The sequence below is a fragment of the Trichomycterus rosablanca genome, chromosome 1 (assembly GCF_030014385.1).
Source record: "Trichomycterus rosablanca isolate fTriRos1 chromosome 1, fTriRos1.hap1, whole genome shotgun sequence".
Lineage (NCBI taxonomy): Eukaryota > Metazoa > Chordata > Actinopteri > Siluriformes > Trichomycteridae > Trichomycterus > Trichomycterus rosablanca.
The window spans coordinates 48,662,464-48,688,862 of record NC_085988.1 but is presented as its reverse complement, the minus strand read 5'-3'; the positions used below and the strand labels follow the sequence as shown (position 1 = coordinate 48,688,862).

Here is a 26,399-nt window from a genome sequence, read left to right as displayed (position 1 = left end):
AGCCGAGCCTCTACAGTAGCAAGGGGCTAATGCTAGCGGTAAAGTGCGGCGATAGTGAAAGTAAAAACACGACAATATTTTCGTTAAGTAAAATATAAAAATAACTAAAAGACCAAAATATATTACAATACATGTAGTCAAAATACGCAGTGAGTGCACCGCAAGCGATTTTGGGAATCTGTGTAAAAGATTCAGTAAAGCCGATAATATAATGCACTGCATTTAAGATTACACTCTAACACACACACAAACATATACATATAATTTTAAATATACACACACACATAAATAGATATACACACATACATACACATTTACTCTATTATTATTTTTATAATTTTTATAAGTGTGCTATAATTAGTCTATAATACTATAATTAACTGTATTAACTGTATAATTACTACAGTATATTAACTGTAAAGAGCATGGGAAGACCATGGTTGGCAATAGTATATTTGTGACTGGTTCTAATACATTTCGAATTGAAAGGCTGAAAAAGCCCAATGCATCTATAAAACACATTACATGCCGCGATAAATGCACTGCCCGAGTGTCCCCCTCTCCCCACTGCCTTTCAGTGGCAGGCAGTAGCAAACAGATCATCAGACAAGGCCATGTTGACCAGATTGTTAGTTATTTACAAGTCAATATTGCCTGTGTGGACAGTGATCTAAAAAAAAAAAAGTGAACCTGTAAAACTGCGGTGTTAAATGCGATGCGATCGAAAATTTGGGTGCACCTAACTTTTGTGCTGGTGCACCTAAGAAAAAAAGTTAGGCGCACCAGTGCAACCAGTGCAAAAAGTTAGTCTAGAGCCCTGCCTCTGATACTCTTTGTCTGTAAAAACGTTTTAAACTTTTGGACAGTCCATCCAAAGCATACATAAAATTTTCGGTGTTTGCTGTTCTCTATTCTGTTGTCTTCTCTTATTCTGTCATGGCTTATTAGGACTCTTTTGCAAACTCTTTGTTTTATTGCTTTTCTGTGCAGCTTCCTTTTGATTTGAATATTCAGTCTTAAGCTTTTCCCCCCCTAAACATTTGTGCTCTTTTTCTCTCCTTCCTAGCAAGTGCTAAGTAGATATTCTTTTTTCATTTGGTACTCTTTTAGGGCTGCCACTAACGACTATTTTTCTATTGATTAATCTATAGACTATTTTACAGATTAGTTGATTAATTTTCCTTTAAAAAATGTAATTCAGAATCTCATTTAAGCTTCTTTTATTTTAACAACAAACCATATGGCATACTAATATGGCACAGAACTAAATGTAAACAGGGTTTATATCCACATTATCAAATTCTCAAGTGCTCCATATTAAACAAAGTGCGACATGTGTTTATGGCATTCCGTACGCAAAGCAAAGTGCTTAAACCTATAGCAGAAATAAAATAGTTAGAGGTAGGCACTTCTCATTAAGTCCAATGTACAGTAAAGACAGAATGAGCCATGGTTCTAACCTACACTTTCACTCCAAACTTACTTCAAATTCTAAGCGATGGAAACAAAGTGGTAAGCGTTACGGCGCATTCACATGAGAAGCTTTTTGCGCTTATACGGTATTCCAAGATCTTACGATTAGGAAGCTTAATGAAACAAGATGTGCAACATCACGCTGGTGCTGCTGTGTAGTACGCAACAAGTAGTGCTGAGGGAAATCATATGAATGGTTATATTTTGGGGACAGTGGTAGCCTAGTGGGTAGAGCTTTGGGCTATCAACCGGAAGATTGGCGGTTCAAATCCAGGTTCAGCTATGCAGCCAGTGTTGGGTCCTTGAGCAAGGCCCTTAACCCTGTCTGCTCCAGGGGTGCCGTACGATGGCTGACCCTGCGCTCTGACCCAGCTTCCAAACAAACTGGGATATGCGAAGAAAGAATTTCATTGTACTGTACACCTGTATATGTATATATGCCAAATAAAGTATATCTTATATGAATGGAGACGTTGTAGAAATTGAAAGGGATTATTTATAAACATAATTTTACAAACGATGCATCGATTTAAAATATTGACGTTGACGCATTTTTAGCGTCGATGTTATTGATTAGGTCGACCAGTTGCGGCAGCCCTATACTCTTTGTAATAAAAGCAACCATGGTAAATTTTGAAAGTAGCCCAAAAAATCACACTCCTCAACCTTTGATTTTTTTACTTGGGACTGCATTTTTAAACAACTCAATTTGGCAGAAAAAACACAAATCTGGCAACTCTGACTAAAGTGGATCAGAGATTTGTAATTTTGTAGAATGTTTTTGGGGGGACTCACTGAACCGGTTTGACCATGGAAGAACTTGTAAAGATCCTGTCAGAAATTCACATGCACAATAATGTGGATGGACAAGTACTAATCACAGAGAGAATCATATTACTGTGCCTAGAATGTAGAGTGACATGTTCGCTGTTTAGCAACAAGTCGGTTTACTTCCAATTAGCACTCACTATGCATTTGGACATCTGATCTCACCTGTTTCAGTAGTTTCTATCAATTTTGTACAGTGTTATTTACATTTAGTGTTATTCCAGTGTAGGGTTGGGCGATATTGCCGATTTTCATACCGTCATACCGTCTTCAGGAAATACCGCGGTATACGGTATACGGGGGTCGCGGACAAACTTTACAGTGTACACACTTGAGTGTAATTACAATATTTCAATGTTTTATTATAAAAAGATTTAACAATCTGAACGTCAAACATTGCTTATCTTGTCTGATCTATAATAAATACGCATAAGTATAAATGCATGTGTATCAATTACACTTTAACACAAACATTAACACACAACATTTTGGCATTGTAATCTCTCTCTGCCCACACAAAACAGAATAATAGCAGGCTAAACACTTCAATATATTTCAAAAGTTAACTGCTTAGTTTATAGTTACAGCTATTTCTTAAAAGTGTATGAATGTGTACGATTAGTTATGCCTGTAATCCAGAATTAAGTTCTATACCGTAACAAAAAATATGAATGTAAATGTTCATGTTGCGATGAAGGTGATGTAAAGTAATGTTAAAATAATTCAAAGTCCAAACATTTGAGTGGTTAACGAGAACGCTACTTTACATGTCACACAAGCTCAGTGCAAAACACGAGCACGGAAACGGTACAAATCTGATCTATTCCCTACACACTCGCTCCCTACGCCCTATAGTGCGCTTAACATTCTTAAAGGGCCAGACAATATATTTTATAATTCACATTACACGACAGGTGAGAAGTTCTTTTTTCTTAATATAGCGCTTTTATTTAGGAAAAAATAGTTCTTACATAGGCAGGAAAATCTATGGCAGACAAGAGTCAGAACAGCGGATTGGGCGTAACGTTATTATTACTGTTTGCTCCTTTTTCTCAACACTTGTGCTCGATTTACACTGAAGATATATTTAGTAAGGGCATGCTTGTGTTCATTTCCGGTTGAACTGATAAAAAATTTTGATTTTGAAAAATTAAAAGAAAAAAGTTTTTCAGTTTCTGCTTGTTAGCTCACAGCTAACGCTAGCCAGTGTGGCTCTTCACTCGTCTCTCTGTGTTATCACCAGTGAGCACCCCACAGCCAATCAGCGAGCTCCAACCGCCTACCCCTCCCACCCCTCCCTCACTGTGGATGCGCGCATGTCCTAAAGTCTCAGTTTTCAAGGTAAACCTGAAGCAGAAATTCGGCGCTTCACATTTAAAAAATACCGTCGCCATTTTTGAATACCGTCACCATTTTTAAATACCGCGGTATACGGTAATATCGTCATACCGCCCAACCCTATTCCAGTGTATTTTATAGGGGTTGTTGTATATAGGGTTTTAGTTGTTCAGTTTCATTGCTCAGAGAGTAACAGCTCACTCGGTGCATTTTCTCCCATTTTCTCCCGATTTAGCGTAGTCAATTTGTCTTCTGCTGCTGGGGATTCCGATTGCGTTCGAGGAGGGTATGTTGCTGCTCACGCCCCCTCCGCTGGGTGCGCAGTCCTAGCGGACCCCTTCTTTACGCACATAAAGCTTATCTACTTTTTGCACAGGTGCCTCATTCTGCTAACCAGGGTCCTTGCACAGCGTTTGAAGACCCCACCCATTTAGTCCGGTCATTTTCCCACCCAGCACACGGTGGCCAATTTTTGTCTGCTGCAGGCACTGCCAATTGTGCACGAGATTCGAACCGGGGTGGAATATCCTGCTGCACCACCTAAGATATTTGCCATCTAGCAAAAGTAAGCGGGAAAACTCCAAACAACAAACTTCGCTTTGTTAGAGAATGGCTTTAAATAGTACATGTCTAGCTATGTCTTCAGATACGTAGATGAGTAGCTTAAATGGTTCCTCAGATTCACCAACGTTGTTGCATTAGCTACTGCAAGCACATTAACTGACCTGACAAATTTCCCTCATTTGGTGGAATGTTTGGCTTTATGTACATGTGTAATGTCACTGGTGTTATGTTAATGGTGCAATAAGGTACCACAAGGCCATTCATACCCCTTTTCCACCAACGCGGTTCCGGTTCCGTTCCGGTTCCCGAACTTGATTTTGAACTGGTTCTGCGTGTTTCCACCGAAAAAAAGAGGTTCCAGACAGCGAACTTGAGTTCTACTCTGGCACCACAGAATACTTGGTTTTTCAGTGGAACCGTGACTTTCATCTTTTAAAGTTCACCTGATTAAATTGTGAGGCAGTTTGCCGATGATATTCGTTGATATTTTCAAAGCGGTGAACTGTGTGATATGACGTGGTAAAAGTGACCCGGACAGAACGAACACTTAAATAAAGCGTAACGTGGCTTCTTGTACTAAAACAATGAGCGATGAATTTGTGCAGCACAGAGCACTTATAACCAGTAATAACAGAGAGAAATTGAGTGTTTCTGTGTGATACTTCTAGTACATTCAGCCACATTATACTTTATTTAGGTGAAGCTTTTTATGGATTCAGAACCCCGAGCTGCATAAACACCACACGTGAAGTAAATCCAGTTAAACACAGATACATGTGGAGCTTTTAGACTGGGTTTGATGGTTATTTTACACTAATGTTTGTTTGTGTCGTGGAACTTTAATGATGTTTTATCGCTCAAGTCGAGTGCTGCGCAAATCGGCTATTTACGTCAAGAGTCACGGTAAAGAGGCTATCAGTGATCCTAGGTGACAAATCTTAATGAGCAATGTTTGCCATGTAGGTTCAGTTATAGTTGTTTTTATTATAATTATAATAAAAATGAATTAAAAAAATTAATTTAACAATTACAACACTATATATACAACAACAAATACACTAGTATAACACGAAATATTAATAACACTTTGTACAAAATTGATAGAAACAGATAGATCAGATGCCTAGATGCAGAGCACACACTAGCTTAAAGTAAGTGCTTGTCGCACTACTATGTTTAGTTAATCCATCATTGTGATTGGACACACTTTAGAAGAATCTCTTATTGTTTAGTTATGGCTCACCTTCATGGTCTTATAATAGGCTAATATAAGGACAACCTAATAAAGGAATACTTTATTACAGTGCTTATCCTATGCAACAAATGTCATCCCAAAGTCAGACCATAATCTTTTCATTTATGTGGTTTGAAAAGTAGAAACAGCCTCCTGAGTGACTACTGCTATAGTTAGCACATCTGCCATTCTGGATCAAGTGTTTATTAACACTGCATCTTCAAAGGTACTTAAAGTCTTTAATAAGGCTGAGCTCCTGTTTCTGCTGAGGAGGTGGAAATGCAGTAAAGCCAGGGTAAAGCTGGAATAGTCAAATGCACTTCAAAGTAGTAGATGGCTCCTTCAGCATCTTACTGTCTTCTAGTTAGACAATCTGATAGTCTTATTATTATTAGTGTAATTGCCTACTGCCTATTTGTTGTCTGAAAGTCTTATTAGTGTGATTGCAGTAGTTTTCTCCCATTCACTTCCATTCATTTTCTGAAATGCACGTCGATCTACTGTACTTCTGCTTGACCGATAGCTTGCATACACACAATCAGCTGTCTAAGCAAAAGTATTTGCACCCTTACCACTTGTGTGCTTGCACGCACACACACGCACACACAGTCCCCTGTCTGAGGACAAGTATTTGCACCCCCACCAACTATGTTCTTGCATACACACAATCCCCTGCCTGCGCGGAAGTATTTGCACTCCCACCAACTACGTGCTTGAATACACACAAAATCCTGTCTAAGCTAAAGTATTTGCGCACACACAAAGTTACCTGTCTGAGCAATATTACGTATTAAGTAGTATGCACCCCCATCAATTATGTGCTTGCATACACATAATAACCTGTCTGAGGAAAGAATATTTACACCCTCACCAAATATATAATTGCACACACAATCACCTATGTGAGTAAAAGTATACATCCACACACATCTCTCACCAAATGTAGTCAACCCACCACATACTCTGCCATTGCTGAGCTGCAATCACCCTCGTATTTAGATAGATAGAATGTTATTAATCTAGAGGAAAATTGTTTTCTTTAGGAAATGCAACTCTTAATTAGTACTAGCCTGCACAAGCTTATCATTTTCAGTTCATGAAGGACACTTTTAAGAAAGGCAGTGAATAGGCTGGGCATATTGTAGGGCTGAAAGTTATTATTTGAATAAATGTTACTTTTGCATACACCAAGAGCAGACACTCCCTGGCCACCCTGTGGCATTTATTACTCAAAATATTCAAATGCTGTAATAACGAATTGCTGAAATATCAGAAAATACGCCATTTAAAAAGCTATCTGAACATAGCTCAATAAGGTTATTCAGCACATTTTTATTGTATTTATTTTTACTTCATGATGATCAGGGTCAAGGTTATGGGTCTGGTGCCCACGTGTGCAAACACGGTGCAAAGCAGAAATACCATTCAATCACAGTGCAACACACTCACATGCAACTCACTCATTCCTAGAATCAATTTAGAATAGCCAGTTCACTGTAAAGCAGAGTATCCACGCGGAACGAAAACACATGCAAAACTGCTCAATGACTCAGAACCTAAGCTGATGTGCAGTATTTACTCTACCAACTCTGCCACCATGCTGACTTTTATTGTGTCTTATCATATATACTGTATTTTTCATCCTAATGTTTGCTTAAACAAAACCATTGAGAGCTGGTGTGTCCCAAACTACATACTATAGTTCAACATTGCAGTGGTGTAATGATGACAAGGTTTTCCAAAATGTTAGGCATTGTAAATCAGTCTTAAGTAATTAACCAACAAATTTAGGTGAATATGCATGTGCAATCATGGTTCAGACTAACTTAATGCACCGCTGGCAATGCACGATTATCACTTAGATACTAGCATAAGCAGTGGAGTCACTTTATTTGTTTATTTATTAGGATTTTAACATCATGTTTTACACACTATGGTTACATTGATGACAGATAGTTGTGAACGGTAGTTGCTCGTTACACAAGATTCATCAGTTCATAAGTTTAATGTAATTGTTTTAGCTTTGAAGGAAGTGCCATGGACTTTTTAAAATGACTCCAGGGCGGCATGGTGGCTCGGTGGGTAGCACTGTCGCCTCACAGCAAGAAGGTCCTGAGTTTGATCCCCAGGCGGGGCGGGGCGGTCCGGGTCCTTTCTGTGTGTAGTTTGCATGTTCTTCCCGTGTCTGTGTGGGTTTCCTCCGAGTGCTCCGGTTTCCTCCCACAGTCCAAAAACACGCAATTGGGTTAATTGGAGACACTGAATTGCTCTATAGGTGAATGTGTGTGTGTAGGTGTGTCTGCCCTGCGATGGACTGGCGCCCCGTCCAGGTTGATACTGTGTGCCTTGCGCCCATTGAAAAGCTGGGATAGGCTACAGCACCCCCGTGACCCTAATTGGATAAGCAGTTAAGAAAGTGAGTGAGTGAGCTTCAAAGTAAGTGCCATGGAATTCAAAGTGACTCCAGGGTGGCACGGTGGCTCAGTGGGTAGCGCTGTCACCTCACAGCAAGAAGGTCCTGGGTTTGATCCCTAGTTGGGGCGGTCCTGGTCCTTTCTGTGTGGTTTGCATGTTCTCCCCTGTGTCTGCGTGTTTGAAATTAAAGACTAGTAACCGGTAAATACCTGTCCTGTCATGAATGTAACCAAAGTGTGTAAAACATGACGTTAAAAACCTAATAAATAAATAAATATTTCATTTATTCAAATATAAATGAATCTTTCATTTACGTATTTATTTCATTTATTAGGTTTTACCCAAATTTTATAATCTCTTCAATGTTTCTAATTGGCAGTAAGAATGCAGCCAGGTATGAACAATTACATCCTTGTCCTGACGAGCCTTTTCCAGCCTAACAGGTTATGCAGTGAGCAGGCTTGGTGTGGTGACAACATTGTACATGTTGATCAATGTACTATATATCAACCCATACGTGTAGCAAGGTTTTTCCTCCCATTGTCAGATACACCTTTTAATTATTGAATTGAGATTGTCCTATTGCCACAGGTCTATAAAATCAAGGTCATTATAAAGAGCTTGGTAAATTTGAGTGAGGTAGTGTAACTAAGATGCCACTGTTGCAAGCCAGTTTGTGAAATTTCTTCCCTTCATATTCCATGATCAACAGCGAGTGATATTTAAAAAAAAAAAAGTGAAAGCAATTGAAAAGTGTACCGGGTGCCTCAAGCAGTTGCTGGCCTCGCATCACCAAGCACAATGCCACGTGTCCGATGCAGTAGTGTAAAGCATTCCGGCACTGGACTCTGGAGCAGTGGAAATGTGAATCATGGTTCTCTGTCTGGCAGTTAGATGGACAGGAGAATGATCCCTGCCTGACTGCATTGTGACAACTGTAAAGTATGGTGGAGGAGGGTTAATGCTGTGAAGTTGTTTTGTCAGGGGTTCTAGGCCCCCTAATCATATTGCTTCAGTATACCAAGATATTTTGGACAATTGTATGCCTCCAACTTTGTGGGAGCAAAGTCCACAGTGGCATGGTTGGGTGAGTTTGGTGTGGAAGAACTTGACTGGCCTGCACAGAGCTTTGGGGTTGAGGTCAGCGCAATCCCATTCTCTTGAGTCTGTATTTGAATCTCCGTGCGCTGCTCCGTGCGGCTGCCAGTCACAGTCTCTTTGTGTTTCTGTGTCTTTTTGTCTGTTTTAGTGGTTATTTTGTGTCTTTCCCCCGAACTTTGTCATGTTTATGGACATTTTCATGCAGCTTTTTTAAGTCAAGGTTTTTTAAAGTTCTTTAAGTTACTTTTTAGAGAGTTTTTTTTTTGGACTTCGTTAGCAACATGTCTCGTCGCATTGTCTACTCGCGGGATCAGCTGATCGCGCTGCGGAAGACGCCGGCTTTGTTTACATCTAGGACGGAGATCCCAGCAGAACTGAGACGGCCGTATCGTGGATGTAGAGCTGGAAACAAGCGGCGGGAGAGGAGAAGGAGTTATAAACCTTGTCTCCCTTCCATCATCATAGGAAACGTGCAATCACTGGTGAATAAAACGGACGAACTTTCCGCACTGATCCGGACACAGCGAGAGTACCGTGAGTGCAGCATCTTATGCTTTACAGAATCCTGGCTGAATCAGAATGTACCGGACTCTCATGTTCACCTGAATGGATTTACTACTGTGAGGGCGGACAGAGTTTACCATCAGACCGGTAAGAAGAAGGGAGGGGGACTCGCTGTGTTTGTGAACAACAGATGATGTAACCCTGGTCACATTACGGTGAAGGAAGTAATCTGTCAGCCGGACATTGAACTGTGTGTGATCGGAATGCGTCCGTATTATTTGCTGCGAGAATTCACGAAAGTGGTTCTGTGTGCTGTGTACATTCCTCCATCCGCCAGCGTGGACATCGCCTGTGACGTCATTCATTCAGCTATCGCTAGAGTGCAGAACCAAAGTCCGAGTGCCTTCATCACAGTGTCTGGTGACTTCAATCACACTTCACTTTCATCATGCCTGCCTACATTCACCCAGTTTGTAAAATGCAGGACTAGAGAAAACAGAACATTGGACTTGTTGTATGCTAATGTCAAAGAAGCATACAAATCCACAGCTCTCCCTCCGCTGGGACGATCTGACCACAACCTGGTACTCCTCAATACACAGTACAAGCCCCTGGTCCAAAGACAACCAGCATCCACCATAACAGTGAGGAAGTGGTCACCTGAGGCTGTGGAATCACTGCAGGGCTGTTTTGAGGCCACACAATGGGATGTCCTCTGTGACCCTCACAATCAGGACATTGACGAGATAACAGCGTGTGTCACAGACTACATAAACTTTTGTGTGGACACTGTTGTACCCTCTAAAACTATCCGATGTTTTTCTAATAACAAGCCATGGGTTACAAGCAACCTAAAGTCCCTCCTGAACCAGAAGAAGAGAGCCTTCAGGACAGGGGACAAGGAGGAGCTAAAGAGGGTACAAGCAGAGCTCAAAATAAGGATTAAGGAGGCCAAGGACGAGTACAGGGCTAAGCTGGAGGCCAACGCTGCTCAGGAACATCAACATCAAACGAGGGCAGTCATGAATGGGCGAATGAGTTAAACCAGTTCTTTCTAAGGTTTGACAACGACTCTCCTCCTGCCCCATTGTCCTCTGCTCTGTCTCCAGCCGTCTTGCATCTTAACACCCCAGCACAACAACAGCCATCATCATTCACAGCCCATACCTCCACCATACCAAACATTAACACCTCACCTGACATGAATGCTCCTTCCCCCAACCACACTCCGGACCAGTCTAGCAGCAGGGTACCAACTTTTACTGCTGACCAGGTGAAGAAAGAGCTGAAGAAACTCAAGCAGTGTAAAGCGGCTGGACCGGATGGCATTCAGCCTAAGGTATTAAAACTATGTGCTGAGCAGCTGTGTGGAGTCCTTCAGCACATCTTCAACCTGAGCTGCAGCCTAGGAAAGGTCCCACTCGGGTGGAAAACTTCTTGTGTGGTTCCTGTCCCCAAGAAGAAGCAACCAGTGGCACTAAATGACTATCGTCCTGTTGCTCTGACCTCCCACCTGATGAAGACACTGGAAAGACTGATGCTGGGCCACCTGAGATCACTGGTAGGAGCTGACCTGGACCCCCTGCAGTTTGCATATCAGGACAGCATTGGAGTGGATGATGCTGTTATCTATCTGCTGGACAGAATGTACTCCCATCTAGACACTACAGGCAGCACTGTGAGGATTATGTTTTTTTATTTCTCCAGTGCGTTCAACACCCTACAGCCTGTCTTACTTGGGGAGAAACTTCGGCAGATGAAGGTGGATGGGTCTATCATCTCTTGGGTAATGGACTACCTGACTGGTCGACCCCAGTTTGTGCGACTGCAGGGCTGTGTTTCTGACATGGCCATGTGCAGTATGGGGGCTCCCCAGGGGACTGTATTAGCACCGTTCCTGTTTAACATCTACACCTCAGATTTCAGATACAACTCTGGCACATGCCATCTGCAGAAATTCTCAGATGACACGGCCATCGTGGGGTGTATCAGGAATGGGCAGGAGGCGGAATACAGGAAGCTGGTTTCAGACTTTGTTGACTGGTGTACACTGAACAAACTGCAGCTCAACATCAGTAAGACAAAGGAGATGGTGGTGGACTTCAGGAAACTCAGACCTCCCCTGGCACCAGTCACTATCAATGGAGCGGAAGTGGAGGTGGTTGACACTTACAAGTACCTGGGTGTGCACTTGGACAACAAACTGGACTGGAGTTTTAATACCTGTGCAGTGTTCAAGAAAGGACAGAGTCGTTTGTACTTTCTGAGGAAACTGAGGTCCTTTGGAGTGTGCACTAAACTCCTTTGGACATTCTACCAGTCTGTTGTTGCTAGTGCCTTATTGTATGCTGTTGTGTGCTGGGGCAACAACATCAACAAAAGTGCAAAAAACAAAATAAACAAACTAATTAAGAAGGCTGGCTCTGTTGTTGGAGTCAAATTGGACACTCTGGATGAGGTAGCAAAAAAACGGTCACTCAATAAGCTGCTTTCTATTATGGACAATACATCACACCCCCTGCACACTACAGTGGAGAAACAGAGAAGCACGTTCAGTGGTAGACTGAAGAGTGCCGTGTGAGATCTTTTCTTCCCACTGCAGTAAGACTCTACAATGATTCTCCCCATTCCAGGAACACTACGGATCTCCTGCCACCCGAACAGTGTTGATTTTCTTTTGCAGTGCAATATCTTATCTCTCTTAGTGCAATATACTTTTGTAAAATAATATATTTTTCTCTTAGTGCAATAATATGTATGCGGCTGCTTATGATAATGTCCTGTCTTTTTGCTTATGCCCTTTTATGTTTAATTGTGTTGTTTTTTGTCTGTCTTCCCTTGTGTAACTTGTACTGTAATTTGTAAATTGTAACTGTAATTGTGTAATTTGTATAGTACTGTGACAATGCAATTTCCTTCGGGATCAATAAAGTCTTATCTTATCTTATCTTATCTTATCTTAACCTACAAAAGTAAAAAGGAATTACTTTTAATATTTTGCTTGACCAACTTGATTGTAGTCAAACATTCCACAGAATCAGGTAAATTGATAACAGGTGAGGGTATCATTATTTGATAATAAAGAGATGGACCTTGATTCACCACCTTCTGCCTAACAGAGAGAGAATTGGGAGAATTAAATGTTTCCTAATGCAGGACTGCTAATAATTTAGATCTTTCACTATCTACCATACAAATTATTGGGGAAAGATCCAGGGCATCTGGAGAAATATTAGTCCAGAAGCTGGAGACCACAACTAAATATGTGTGACCTTTACTACCTCAGAGGGCATTCCATGTGAAACCATTTTGCTACTGTGTTAAATATAGCCATGCAGGCTTAGAAGTACTTCAGAAAACTGTTGTCCCTTAACACAGTCAAGAAATGTAACCGGAACCTACACAAAACCACCTCCTGGTTTCTACACACACACTGTCCATTTTATCAGCTCCACTTACCATATAGAAGCACTTTGTAGTTCTACAGTTACTGACTGTAGTCCATCTGTTTCTCTACATACCCTTTTAGCTTGCTTTCACCCACAGGACCACCACAGAGCAGGTATTATTTAGGTGGTGGATCATTCTCAGCACTGCAGTGACACTGACATGGTGGTGGTGTGTTAGTGTGTGTTGTGCTGGTATGAGTGGATCAGACACAGCAACGCTGCTGGAGTTTTTAAATACCGTGTCCACTCACTGTCCACTCGATTAGATACTCCTCCCTAGTTGGTCCACCTTGTAGATGTAAAGTCAGAGACGATTGCTCATCTATTGCTGCTGTTTGAGTTGGTCATCTTCTAGACCTTCAACCGTGGTCACAGGACGCTGCCCACAGGGCCCTGTTGGCTGGATGTTTTTGGTTGGTGGACTATTCTTAGTCCAGCAGTAATAGTGAGGTGTTTAAAAACTCCATCAGCATTGCTGTGTCTTATCCACTCCTACCAGCACAACACACACTAACACACCACCACCATGTCAGTGTCACTGCAGTGCTGAGAATGATTCACCACCTAAATAATACCTGCTCTGTGGTCGTCCTGTGGGGGTCCTGACCATTGAAGAACAGGGTGAAAGCAGGCTAAAAAAAGGTATGTAGAGAAAACGAAGGACTACAGTCAGTAATTGTAGAACTTTAAAGTGCTCCTATATGGTAAGTGGAGCTGATAAAATGGACAGTGCATGTAGAAACAAGGAGGTGGTTTTAATGTTATGGCTGATCAGTGTATATTACGCAAAGGCAATAAACATCATTTTGTTATTTTGGACAAAATTATGAAATATTCATAATTACAATATTTAAAACTTGGTAAAAACTGCAGGAAGTGAATAAAAAAAAGAATTAAATGCAGTGAATCCTTTCAGTCCCGACCAGTTTCGTTAATGCCTAAAAAATGCCACTTAGTTTTTACGGTACCATGTGTGCTTACTGCCTTATGTTATCAGTGCTGTTAATAATGCCTACTATAAACCTGTCCATTACGGAATATGACTTTAAAATGCATTAGCATGAGTAACAGGAAATAGAGCATCAATGGGGTAAAATAGAGAAATCAATAGAGAAATCACTCAACACTTGAGTCTGTTTGGTCTGTCGCTGTTTCAGGTTCTAGTGCCGGGGCAAAGGAAACCGGGGGACGTGAGACGGTGCAACCCAAACATTTTAATTGGCTTTTACCAGTATGAGTTTTCCCAATCTATTTGTTCATGATTTCTTGTTGCGTATTGCAATCCACTGCCACTTTCACTGTCCTGTTCTGGCTGCAGGATAGTCGATCCCCTGACATGCACACAGTAGTAGCTGGCCGCTTCTTATTCACCAGCCAGTAGTTGGTCCTTACACACAGCCTTACCTTGCTCAAAGTGTCATGCCAATCTCCACGTGCTAAGTCTCCCACTGCCCACCCAGCAACTTAGTGCCTTCATATTCTATTTAGCTTTTTATTATCTGTGTATTTCTTTTTCCTCTTTTTTCTCTTTTGCTATGTTGGTGATGATTTAGCACTTTTTCCATGCTTGCTGCTGCGTATCTCCCTAATTAGAGCAATATCTATAGATCTCTAACGTGTATCAAGCCACATTATGTCAGCCCTGAAAATATCCTGTATACACACTGTTAGATTTCTACAAATCACAACAATGTCAATATTTAGTCAACAGTTAACCACACACTGTTTTCTTTTCTGTGCAGGAGAGCGCACACCCTGACTGTGCTGTTCATACTAACCTGTGCCCTGGTTTACGTGACCCTGCTGGAGGAGACGCCACAGGACACAGCGTACAACACTAAGAGGTATGTGTGGTGTGCACACAAGCTCGTTTCCAGCCCACAGTAACCATGAAGTGACCTTGTTTGAGTTATTTGTGTAAACACAAACCTGGGACATTAAGGTGCCCCTGACCTGAAGTTCCAACTGCCTTGTTGGGCTACATACTTCTCTATAAAGAGCCAACTGAGCATAAGGCACCCAGATACTTGTGCTGTGAGTAAGTGGATTGGATATTGGCTGAGTATGTAGGACTGGGCAGAGCTGGCCTGTCTTCACAAGGTGCTGCTGTTTAAAAGGATTAGTTGTGGTCAGCGTCTGCTTTAGATTACCGACTTCAAAAGAGTGTATTGTGAATTTAGGTCTTAGAGGTACCATGCTACCTTTGGGTTCTATTTAAATCTAGACTATATGCAAATGGGGACAAACAAAAACCAGCCAGGAATGTTTCAGTAAGGTCACCAGCATAGCTTAAGTGTAACTTGGCATTGATGCTGCTTTGGATGCTTTTAAGAATGTCCCCACGGTTGGTATTCTGAAAAAGCTATGTTTTTTACTGGGCCAAAATTTCATTGAGGTGATTAGGTTCCTAATGTGGGTTAGTATCTGCTAACTGTGAAGGTCATAATAAGGGTTTTTATAATTTGCATACTTGCCATAACATTCAGTGACCCTTCTGTGGATGGGGGATGCATTTTGGTACAGATACTTCCCAGCAGAATGGAAACGTTTGATCAGGAGATGAAAGTAAAGTAGGATTCTCAGGAATCTAGTGCACCTGAAGCATGGCAGCAGATTTACCTGATGAAAAAAGTCTTAAACATTGCTCCACTACAAGTTGGCAGGAAATCACATGTGAACCATCTTAATACAGACCACCACCAGGTAATCAGACTGGCCCCGAGAGCATATCGTACTTCACCCATATCCAGCCTGTATGTAGAAGCTCATGAACCCACCCAATAGAATAGGCATTTATACAAATTTGCCCTAAAATATGCACTACTATGCTATCTGGAGTTCCCCTATTATGAAAACAAACCTTATCACAGGTTTGGGTACTCAGACCTAGAATTGAACACCACCTAAAACCCTGAAACCTCTCTGCAGCTTACGATTTGAAACCAAGCCAGATCAGACCTGTGGAAGAAAGACTACGGTGGGATCAAGAAAACTTTCAGAAAAGAGCAATACCAAATGACTCACAAAGGAAAACCTTTCCCCCATGGTACCTAGGAAGTCCTTATATTTCAGAAATATTATATTATATATATATTTCCCCAAGCAAACCACGAGCCCTGAACTATCACAAAGTATATTTAAGGAATTTGAAGAAAGACTAACAGGCTACTTGTTTATCTACACAGATGGGTCAAAGACATCTACCCACACTGGGGCAGCATTTTATTCCAAGACCAAAAAACAATGCATAAATATTCCCCCACACAGCTCCATTTTTACTGCCAAAGCACAAGCAATTCTAATGGCTATAACGTATTTCCAGAGCTCAAGTCACCAGAATCAGAATCAGAGTCAGAGTCAGAGAGGTTTTATTGTCATTTCAGCTACATACAAGTACATATTGAAACGAAACAGCGTTCCTCTAGGATCACGGTGTAACACGGTACAAAAAGTGCAAGACAATACAAAACAGTGTAAAATACAACAATAAATACAAAAAATCCTATAATAAATAACTACAAAAGATATTCCTAATTATCCCTAATATAAACAAGTAATTAGAAGACAGGACTAAAGACAAGTGTTAGTACATGATGGTGAATAGATGGTACAATGGTTCATGAGGTAGTGACATGTACATTAGCAGCGTAAAATTGGCAATGCCGATAAGGTGCCTAAAAAGTAAATAAGGTGCAAAAATACAAGTAAGGTGCAGAAATTACTTGTTCAGTTCCAGGAGGTGTGCAAAAAATGCAAGTAACATAGTCAATACAGTGTGCCATTATATGCACAGATTCAAAGTCTTGTATTTAAGCCATCAAAACACTAAATATTGACCACCCCATCATTGAAGAAATACTGCATAAACTGAAAACACTGGAACAATCAAACAAAATTTTGAGGCTATGTTGGATACCGGGCCACAGGGGCATTAGAGGAAATGAGGAAGCAGATACCATAGCCAAAAGAGCAGCAGAAGTACCAGTCACACCAATGTACATCCCACCGACTTAAGACCCCTCATAAAGAGTTATGTACATGAGAAATGGCAAGAGAACTGGGACTTACAAGACAATATCAAACCCAGGAAAAGTCAACAAAGCGTACAACCATACAAAATGAACTATACCCAGAAGAGGGGGGACCAAGTAGCCCTCACACGATGCAAGATAAGGACATTCAAGACTCACACACACATACATCTACTAAAAGGAGAACAGGCCCCAAAGTGCCTTCATTGCTCAACTACCCTAACAATGAAACATATTGTATATGAATGCAAAGTTTTTACCCAGGACAGAAATCTGTACCAGATGGGATCGGACTCATCAAACTACTCATTTTAATATTTAAAAATTTCTAAAAAAGCATTAAATTGAAACGTGTTGTAATTTTAACCTCCACAGTTTTGATGCACATATATCTCTGTATCCTAAAACCCCTTTCATGGTTTTAACATCCTTTTTAATAAGAATGTTTTAAAACATACAAATGGCACGCCATAGAGATGGCTCTAAATACAGAGCTTATAATGGCGATAAAACTCAACCAACCAACCAACCTAAAACCCTGAAACTGAACCTAAAACCCTGAAACTGAACCTAAACTCCATAACCCAAACCCCCAACACTATACCCCCTAAAAGCTTACAAAACCAAGCATCTTTCTGGATATGGCAGGAAACAAAAGATCGTCCACTCACCCTTACAAATACCAACAGGACTTCATCAACATCAGAGAGAAGTTTCCAAACCATATCTTTGTGTTCATGGATGGCTCAAAAAACCCCAGCCAAGTATCAGAGGTAATAATAACCGACAGGTACACAAACTACCACAACACAGTTCAATATACTGAGCCAAAGCGCCCACATTACAAATGTCTTTGGAATTTCTGGAACTCTCCCGATATCAAAGTAGTAATATGCTGTGACTCAGTGGCCTGTTTGTCACAAGACACCAGTTAGCCAGAAAAAGAACAGAAATTCTGACCACCTATTACAAAATCCCACCCTCAGACATAAATTGTATTATATACTCAAAGGATCTGGCAAAAAGAATGGGACACACAGATAAGAAGAAGACATCAACTTTATGGTATAATGCACAAAACTAACACTTGTCCAAAAGCAAACCTTAACAGATGTAAAGAACAGCTGACAAATACCAGGTGCCACATCGGCCGTACTAGACTAACACATGCCACACAGAACATACTTAGTACAATGTGGAGGTTCTTTCCCTTTATTGTGTGCCAACTACTGATAGCCATGAAGCATATACTGACTGAATGTCCAAAATATCGAAACCAGAGACAACAGCTATCAGCGTCTAAAACCATGCAGGGCATTAGTAATTACATTTCTCTGACGTAACTAGACCTAAAATAAAGAATTAACTGATAAGGACAGTGTAGGGATGCATCAATACCATTTTTTCCCAACCGAGTACGAGTACAAGTACATGTATTTTAGTACTCTCCGATACCGATACCTATTTAGAATGATGCATTATGGAATAGTGTAGTTTTTAGTGTAAAATAGTGCAGTGGAACAGTTGCTTGGGTTGCCATCACTAATTGTAAAAAAAATAAAATAAACACCGCACAGACATCATTGAGAAAGCTTCTGACAAGCTAACGTTAACGTTAATTAATAAACGCACGTAATTAACGTTGTGCACATCATACATGCGATGCGATTCTGCTGATTGAAATATTTACTTTAAAAGGATAATACAGTCCGATCCCATCTGAGCCGATTCTATCAGCACATACATTCGTGGTTCACCTCGGTAAATCGTAAACGACTCTGAGTCGGCTCCCGCTCTGTGGTAATAAGCAGTATAATTAAGCCTGAGCTTTATAATGTAAGCGAGTCACACAAAATGTTCTGTAGTAGTTGGTATTTATTTACAACCGCATCATTCATTATAACAGTAAACACGGAGAGATGACTGAGAAAAGAAGCTTAAAATGAGTCGACTCCTGAATCACTTGTATCGACACTGTGAACAGAGTATTGAACACAAACACGTCCTATAACAGCGGTCGCTGCTTTTGTAACCGGTTATCTTCGCTGTTAGCTCTATTTTGAAGGTTTTTTTTTTTTTCAAACGGAACTAAATAACATTAAACGTGCGTGTGAGCGTGGTCAGTGAGAATAATTCAATCTGTCTCCCGTGGGTGAAAAATGAATTGCTTTAGTTTTAGAAGTAAAAAAATCTCGCAATGTCGCGCCCCCCGGTCAGGCACTCTCGCTCCACAGGTTGAAAACTCCTGCGTTAACGCAGCAACGTGCACTAGGTACAAGGTATCGGATGTTTAGTATCGGAGCCTCGTTTACGAGTACGAGTACGAGTTAATGAGCGCGGTATCGGGCTAATACCCGATACTAGTATCGGTACTCATGCATCTCTAGGACAGTGTTTTAAAGGACTCTACCTATCCTGTCGTGAAAGGAACAGATAAGGGTTAAACGTGACCCTTAATAACAATTGACTACTGAATACAATTGACTACAGCTGGTGTCTCCCATAAAAAATAAGTGCTTGTTTGACTCTCCCTCTTACAAATGACTTAAAACAGTGGATTCATGTCAAGGAAAAACACAAACTGTTGCCTTATGTTTGAGAGAATATTTGGAAGGTCTGATAAATTAAACCAAATGTTGAGTACGCTTCAATTCCCCATGAGCTCAGAGGTTACTGTGCACAAAAGATGCCTGTATCTGCTTATTTGTTTAGGTTAGCACCAACCTTTAGTTATGCTTTAAGGTGCTAATTTGTTTAAGCAGAGGCCTATTGCAAAGCAAAGCTTGCTTAACTGAAAACGATAACACATTTGTTCATAATTCAAACTTAATAACTTATACAGGATCTCTACTTAAAAAGCCTATGAAAAAATTCCACATAGTACACAAACATAAGTGTTCTGCAATCATTTAACTTTTTATGATTAAAAAAGAAGGGTTGCAATGGTCGAAAAAAAACCTAATTTCATAAATTAACAATCCCAAACATATATTTAAATGAAGGTAAATGTGTTTGCATGTCCTAGCCATTGTTCTTACTGGAATCCCATTGGAAATCTGTGGATGGTTTTGAAATTCCAAGAGGAAATATGCCAGTGCTGTAACTGCCAACAACTCTAAAAAACAGCTGTCTTTGTTATGTATATATATATATATATATATATATATATATATATATATATATATATATATATACAGTATATAACAACCTCCTTGTTTTTACACTCACTGTCCATTTGATCAGCTCCACTTACCATGTAGAAGCACTTTGTAGTTCAGAATCAGAATCACTTTATTTCGCCAGGTATGTTACACATACGAGGAATTTGCTTTGGTGATACACTCAATGATACACACAACAGTCCACATAGTAGTACAAACAATACACATAATAGTACAGACAATTACACATGTATGACATGTAACATAGAACATATTTTACAGACCCGACAGCACACGGACTGTTAACCAGTATTTACCAACATTTGCCCAAGAGAACAACTTTGGTTAAAAAGTGTTACAGCTCTGGAGAAAAAGCTGTTAGCGTGTCTTGATGTGTTTGTTTTTATTGTCCTGAGTTTGAAAAAGGTGATGTCCAGGATGAGAGGGATCTGCTGTAATTTTGCCGGCACGCTTCAGCACTCTGCTGTTGTAAATGTCCTGAAGCGTTGGCAGACTACATCCAATGATCCTCTCCGCTGTCTTGATTATACCCTGGAGTTTGGCTCGTTCATGTAATGTTGAGGAACCAAACCAGATGGTGATGGACGATGTAAGGATGGACTCTATTATTGCTGTGTAGAACTGGATCAGACTCTGTGGCAGGTTGAATTTCTTCAGCTGTCTCAGGAAGAACATTCTCTGCTGAGCCCTCTTGGCGATGGAGAGTGTGTTCTTTTCCCACTTTAGGTCCCTGGATAAGGTGGTGCCCAGGAACTTAAGTGACTCCACCACTAAGGCCATAGAGCCATTAATTGTGAGGGGGTGTAAGGAGGGTGCGTTGCGCCTGAAATCCACCACCATCTCTACAGTCTTTTGTGTGTTGATCAGCAGGTGGTTGTCGCTGCACCAGGAGACCAACTGCTCGACTTCCTTTCTGTAGGCAGACTCGTCACCATCGGTTATGAGGCCCATTACAGTGGTGTCATCAGCAAACTTAAGGATCTTTACAGCTGGTTCCTTAGAAACACAGTCATTGGTATGAAGACTGAAGAGAAGGGGTGAAAGCACACAGCCTTGTGGTACACCAGTACTTAGGTTCCGCTGGTCTGAAGTGTGTTTTCCTAGCCGTACCTGCTGTGTCCTATTTGTCAGAAAGTCCATGATCCACCGGCAGATGGCATCCGGCACTGACAGCTGGGACAGTTTGACCTGCAGCAGCTCTGGCACTATGGTGTTAAAAGCCGAGCTGAAGTCCACAAACAGAACTCGAACGTAGGTTCCAGGACTGTCGAGATGCTGTAGCATGAAGTGCAGGGCTACGTTGACTGCATCATCGACAGATCTATTTGCTCTGTATGCAAACTGCAGGGGATCCAGTAAAGAATTTGTGATGGTCTTTAGGTAGGCTAGGATCAAGCGTTCGAAGACCTTCATGACTACAGATGTCAGGGCTACAGGTCTGTAATCATTCAGTCCAGAATTCGTTTTTTTGGGGACTGGTATGATGGTCGATGTTTTGAAGCATGAAGGAACAGAGCAAAGTTCTAATGATCTGTTAAAAATGTGAGTGAAGGTAGGCGCCAGTTGATTGCTGCAGTGCTTAAGTGTGGATGGAGAGATTCCGTCTGGCCCAGGAGCTTTTCTCACCTTTTGTTTCTTAAACAGTCTGTTAACGTCCCGCTCGTTGATGGTTAAAGGAGCCTGGGACAGAGGTGAGAGAGCCAGGGTGGAGGAGGAGGATGAAGAATTAGCTGAGAAAGGCTGAGAATTGTCCTTATTGTATTCGAATCTGCAGTAGAACTCGTTCAGGTCGTTGGTGAGTTGACGGTCATTCAGGAGAAGGGGGGTCTTTCGCACCTTGTAGTTAGTGATCTCTTCGAGGCCCCTCCAGACTGAAGTTGGGTCGTTAGCAGCAATCTGGCTTTTCAGCTTTTCTGAATATTCCTTTTTTGCTGATCGGATACCTTTCTCCAGCTTGTATTTGGCCTCTTTGTAGAGAACTCTATCTCCACTCCTGAATGCTGACTCCTTTTCCCTCCGAAGCTGTAGTTCTACAATTACTGACTGTAGTCCATCTGTTTCTCTTCATAGTTTTTAGCCTGCTTTCACCCTGTTCTTCAATGGTCAGGACCACTACAGAGCCGGTATTGTTTGGGTGGTGGATCATTCTCAGCACTGCTGAGACAATGACATGGTGGTGGTGTGTTAGTGTGTGTTGTGTCCACTGTTCACTCAATTAGACACTGCTACCTAGTTCGTTCACCTCGTCCACCTTCATCTATTGCTGCTTTTTGAGTTGGTCATCTTCTAGACCTTCATCAGTGGTCACAGGACGCTGCCCACCGGGTGCTGTTGGCTGGATATATTTTTGGTTGGTGGACTATTCCTAGTCCAGCAGTGACAGTGAGGTGTTTAAAAACTCTATCGGCATTGCTGCATCTTATTCACTCATACCAGCACAACACACACTAACACACCACCACCATGTCATTGTCACTGTAGTGCTGAGAATGATCCACCACCTAAATAATACCTACTCTGTGGTGGTCCTGTGGGGGTCCTGACCATTAAAGAACAGGGTGAAAGCAGGCTAAAAAAGTATGTAGAGAAATAGATTGACTACAGTCAGTAATTGTAGAACTACAAAATGCTCCTATATTGTAAGTGGAGCTGATAAAATGGACAGTGAGTGTAGAAAACAGGAGGTAGTTTTATTATATGGCTGATTGTCCAAATGTATGTCCAAAGTCAAACCTTTTGTGATGAAGCAAAGTTAAGACATTAACTGTAAAGTGGGTATATGCACTTCACAACTGCATAAATACTTGATACAGCTTACTTAAGTCAGTATCACAAACACATAACAGGTAAAATTATGAGAACAAATTATCTTTAAAACTAAATAGTTTTTAGCAGATTTAAATCAGAACAATGGCCTGTATCATTTGTATGTTTTTCATAATGTTTTACTCCTACCCTTGGGCACCCTAGTGTCATCGGCCCATGAATCCAGTCACACTACTCTCAGCTCCAATCTGAATATAGTCAAATAAGATGTACATTGTATGTCTGTTGTGTTTCAGAGGGATTGTGGCTAGTATTCTGGTGTTCCTTTGTTTTGGAGTAACACAAGCCAAAGATGGCCCTTTCTCTCGACCACATCCAGGTAAGAACAGAACTGAACACATCCACTGTTCCTGTGAACAGGCTGAATGGAGGAGATATCGTTTAAAGCTGAGTAAAGCTGAGTGTTTTCACTCTGAGATTCACACTGAGATTGATTAATACCACAAATTTAAATCTGCCAGTAGACCTTGTTCTATAAATATTGCTCCTGTTCCCAAATTACAATGTCAGAAGATCTCTGGGGAGCAGTCCACAAAGGAAGGTGCTTTTTTTTTAGTTATGGAGTTCACTTAAAAATGCACTTGACTGAGTGCACATTGCTTTTGACAATGGCAACTTTACATAAAGTTTGCCTGCAAAGCCATGCGATAGATCAGCGCCCTGTCCATTTTATTCCTGCCTTGGATACAGTGATTTCCGATGGACGCGGACCTGACGTGACCCTGAAAACAATACAGCAGTTAATGAAAATGATCATCTGTTTATTAGTTTACCAGCCCTAAAACTCGAAATGAATGTTTGTCTTAACGGTGCTTGTAAATGGCAATTGGTTGTTTTCTGACTTCACACTGACTTCATCAGCGTGGCACCAGTAACATGCCAACTCACTGCTATGTGTCCCTCACTCACTTTCTTAACCGCTTATCCAACTAGGGTCGTTTGGGTGCTGGAGCCTATCCCAGCTTTTTCAATGGGTGCAAGGCACACAGTAACACCCTGGATGGTGCGCCAGTCCATCGCAGGGCAGGCACACATACACACACCTATTCGCCTATAGGACAATTCAGTGTCTCCAGTTAACCTGACTGCATGTTTTTGGACTGTGGGAGGAAACCGGAGCTCCCAGAGGAAACCCACGCAGACACGGGGAAAACATGCAAACTCCACAAAGAAAGGACCCTGACCGTTCCTCCTGGGGATCGAACCCACTGATCCATGTGTCAATCAATAATATTTATTGTTTGTCTGCTTATGCTTGTACCAAAAACAACCTAAAAACACTTTAACGATTGGTTTTTGTACTTTTATATGTACATTTATATTTTACATTTTATATAATGTATAATTAGGGGCACTTGGTTACTGCAGAGATCTAGTGATCAGGGGTTCGAATCTCAGCAGTGTTAGTTTCAGTTAGGCGTCTGCACGGACGTGATTGGTTAATGTCCTGGGAAAAAGGAGGTGGTGGTAGCTTACCTATTGGGAGGTGCACTTGTCAGCGTGCTCTCCCAAGCCTGTACATAAAAAGGAGGGTTCCGCCAGGAAGGCCATCCTATGTAAAAAAAAAAAAAAAAAAAAAAAAGCTATGCAAAGTCTGGACCAGATCCACTGTTGTGACCTTTAAATAGCGGAACAGCCAAAAATGGACGTTCTGGACATTAATAAAAGTTTAAGTAACTATTTCAACATTTCACTGTGTAGGCAGTCAAAAAAGCAGATCTGTTTTTAGTGCTGCTTGCAAAATTGTATGCTTTACACTATGTCCTGCACTTTATTGCTTGCTCCTGCATTTTCATAGTCAGTTATTGCATTCATGTTGATTTCTGACTGCAAATACAGCTCACATAGGCAATGGCTGAAAATACAAATCCGTCCTTTAAAATCTACCGCATGCTACAGAAGAGCAGCAGTAAGAATGTTTAGGGCAGACCAGCTCAGCTTGTTGAGCGACTCTGTGTTGCTGTCAGTCCGTCCTAGAAACTGTGAATGAAGAAGATTGTCCTTTATTCTGACATGCCGTTGAGACAAACCTGACTGACTAGTTTCTCAAGGTTGATTAGTCTCATCAGCTGAGTGAAGTAAAAGCAAAGACAAGAGTAATTAGAGTGCCTTAAGCTCCCGTTTCCAGTGCTCATACCCATAAAGAATGTATAGTCGTTTTTTGTCTTTAGTCCACAGTCTGTGTTCAGTTTGTACGTAGGTGTATTTTTTTTTTTTTGCAAAGCAGGCGGATGAGTGCACCTGTCCCCCTGGGGTAAAAATAACATACGTTACTAGAGGTACAAGTAACTTGGCAACAGTGCAGCCTGGGGAGAATGCCCATTACCTGAGGGTACACATACACTGCCTTAGAGAAGATGGGGCAGGGCACTGATCAAATTACACATTTTGCTGGCTTTACAGAAACCGAAAACAAAATTATGAAAATGCAGTTCAAATATGGATACACCTGTGATATCAATTCTTTAATCAGTCCATCCCTAAACTATTTATGTAGCAGTTGTACTTAAACTACATGGCCAAAAGTATTTGACTCACCTTTGTCATTTAGCCCTGTAGCTAAATGCAGGTAAATAAGCATACAGCAGTGCTTATTTAAACCATTAAAACCATTAAAAGTCATTAAAACCACCACCTTGTTTCTACACTCACTGTCCATTTGATCAGCTCCACTTACCATATAGAAGCACTTTGTAGTTCTACAATTACTGACTGTAGTCCATCTGTTTCTCTGCATGCTTTGTTAGCCCCCTTTCATGCTGTTCTTCAATGGTCAGGACCCCCACAGGACCACTACAGAGTAGGTATTAGGTGGTGGATGATTCTCAGCACTGCAGTGACACTGACATGGTGGTGGTGTGTTAGTGTGTGTTGTGCTGGTATGAGTGGATAAGACACAGCAATGCTGATGGAGTTTTTACACACCTCACTGTCACTGCTGGACTAAGAATAGTCCTCAAACCAAAAATATCCGGCCAACAGCGCCCGGTGGGCAGCATCCTGTGACCACTGATGAAGGTCTAGAAGATGACCAACTCAAACAGCAGCAATAGATGAGCGATCGTCTCCGACTTTACATCTACAAGGTGGAGCATATAGGTAGGAGTGTCTAAAAGAGTGGACAGTGAGTGGACACGGTATTTAGAATCCACTCATACCAGCACAACACACACTAACACACAACCACCATGTCAGTGTCACTGCAGTGCTGAGAATGATCCACCACCCAAATAATACCTGCTCTGTGGTGGTCCTGACCATTGAAGAACAGCATGGAAGCAGGCTAAAAAAGCATGCAGAGAAACAGATGGACTACAGTCAGTAATTGTAGAACTACAAAGTGCTTCTATATGGTAAGTCGAGCTGATAAAATGGACAGTGAGTGTAGAAACAAGGAGGCGGTTTTAATGTTATGGCTGATCAGTGTATTATAGCAGTTGTTTTTGATAAGTAT

At 41.2% G+C, this 26,399-nt stretch overlaps 1 protein-coding gene across 2 annotated transcripts in view; it reads left to right on the top strand.

Moving 5' to 3' along the window:
* The window catches only part of ptdss2 (phosphatidylserine synthase 2), a 48,135-nt gene that overhangs the window by 3,967 nt on the left and 17,769 nt on the right, over window positions 1-26,399 (top strand). Inside the window, exons 2-3 of one of the 2 annotated variants that reach the window (XM_062993811.1) lie at window positions 14,649-14,750; window positions 23,182-23,264. In XM_062993811.1, coding sequence (XP_062849881.1) covers window positions 14,649-14,750; window positions 23,182-23,264 — 185 coding nt within the window. Of the gene's footprint in view, window positions 1-14,648; window positions 14,751-23,181; window positions 23,265-26,399 lie in introns of those variants that run through there. The other variant, XM_062993820.1, reaches the window with a different exon arrangement.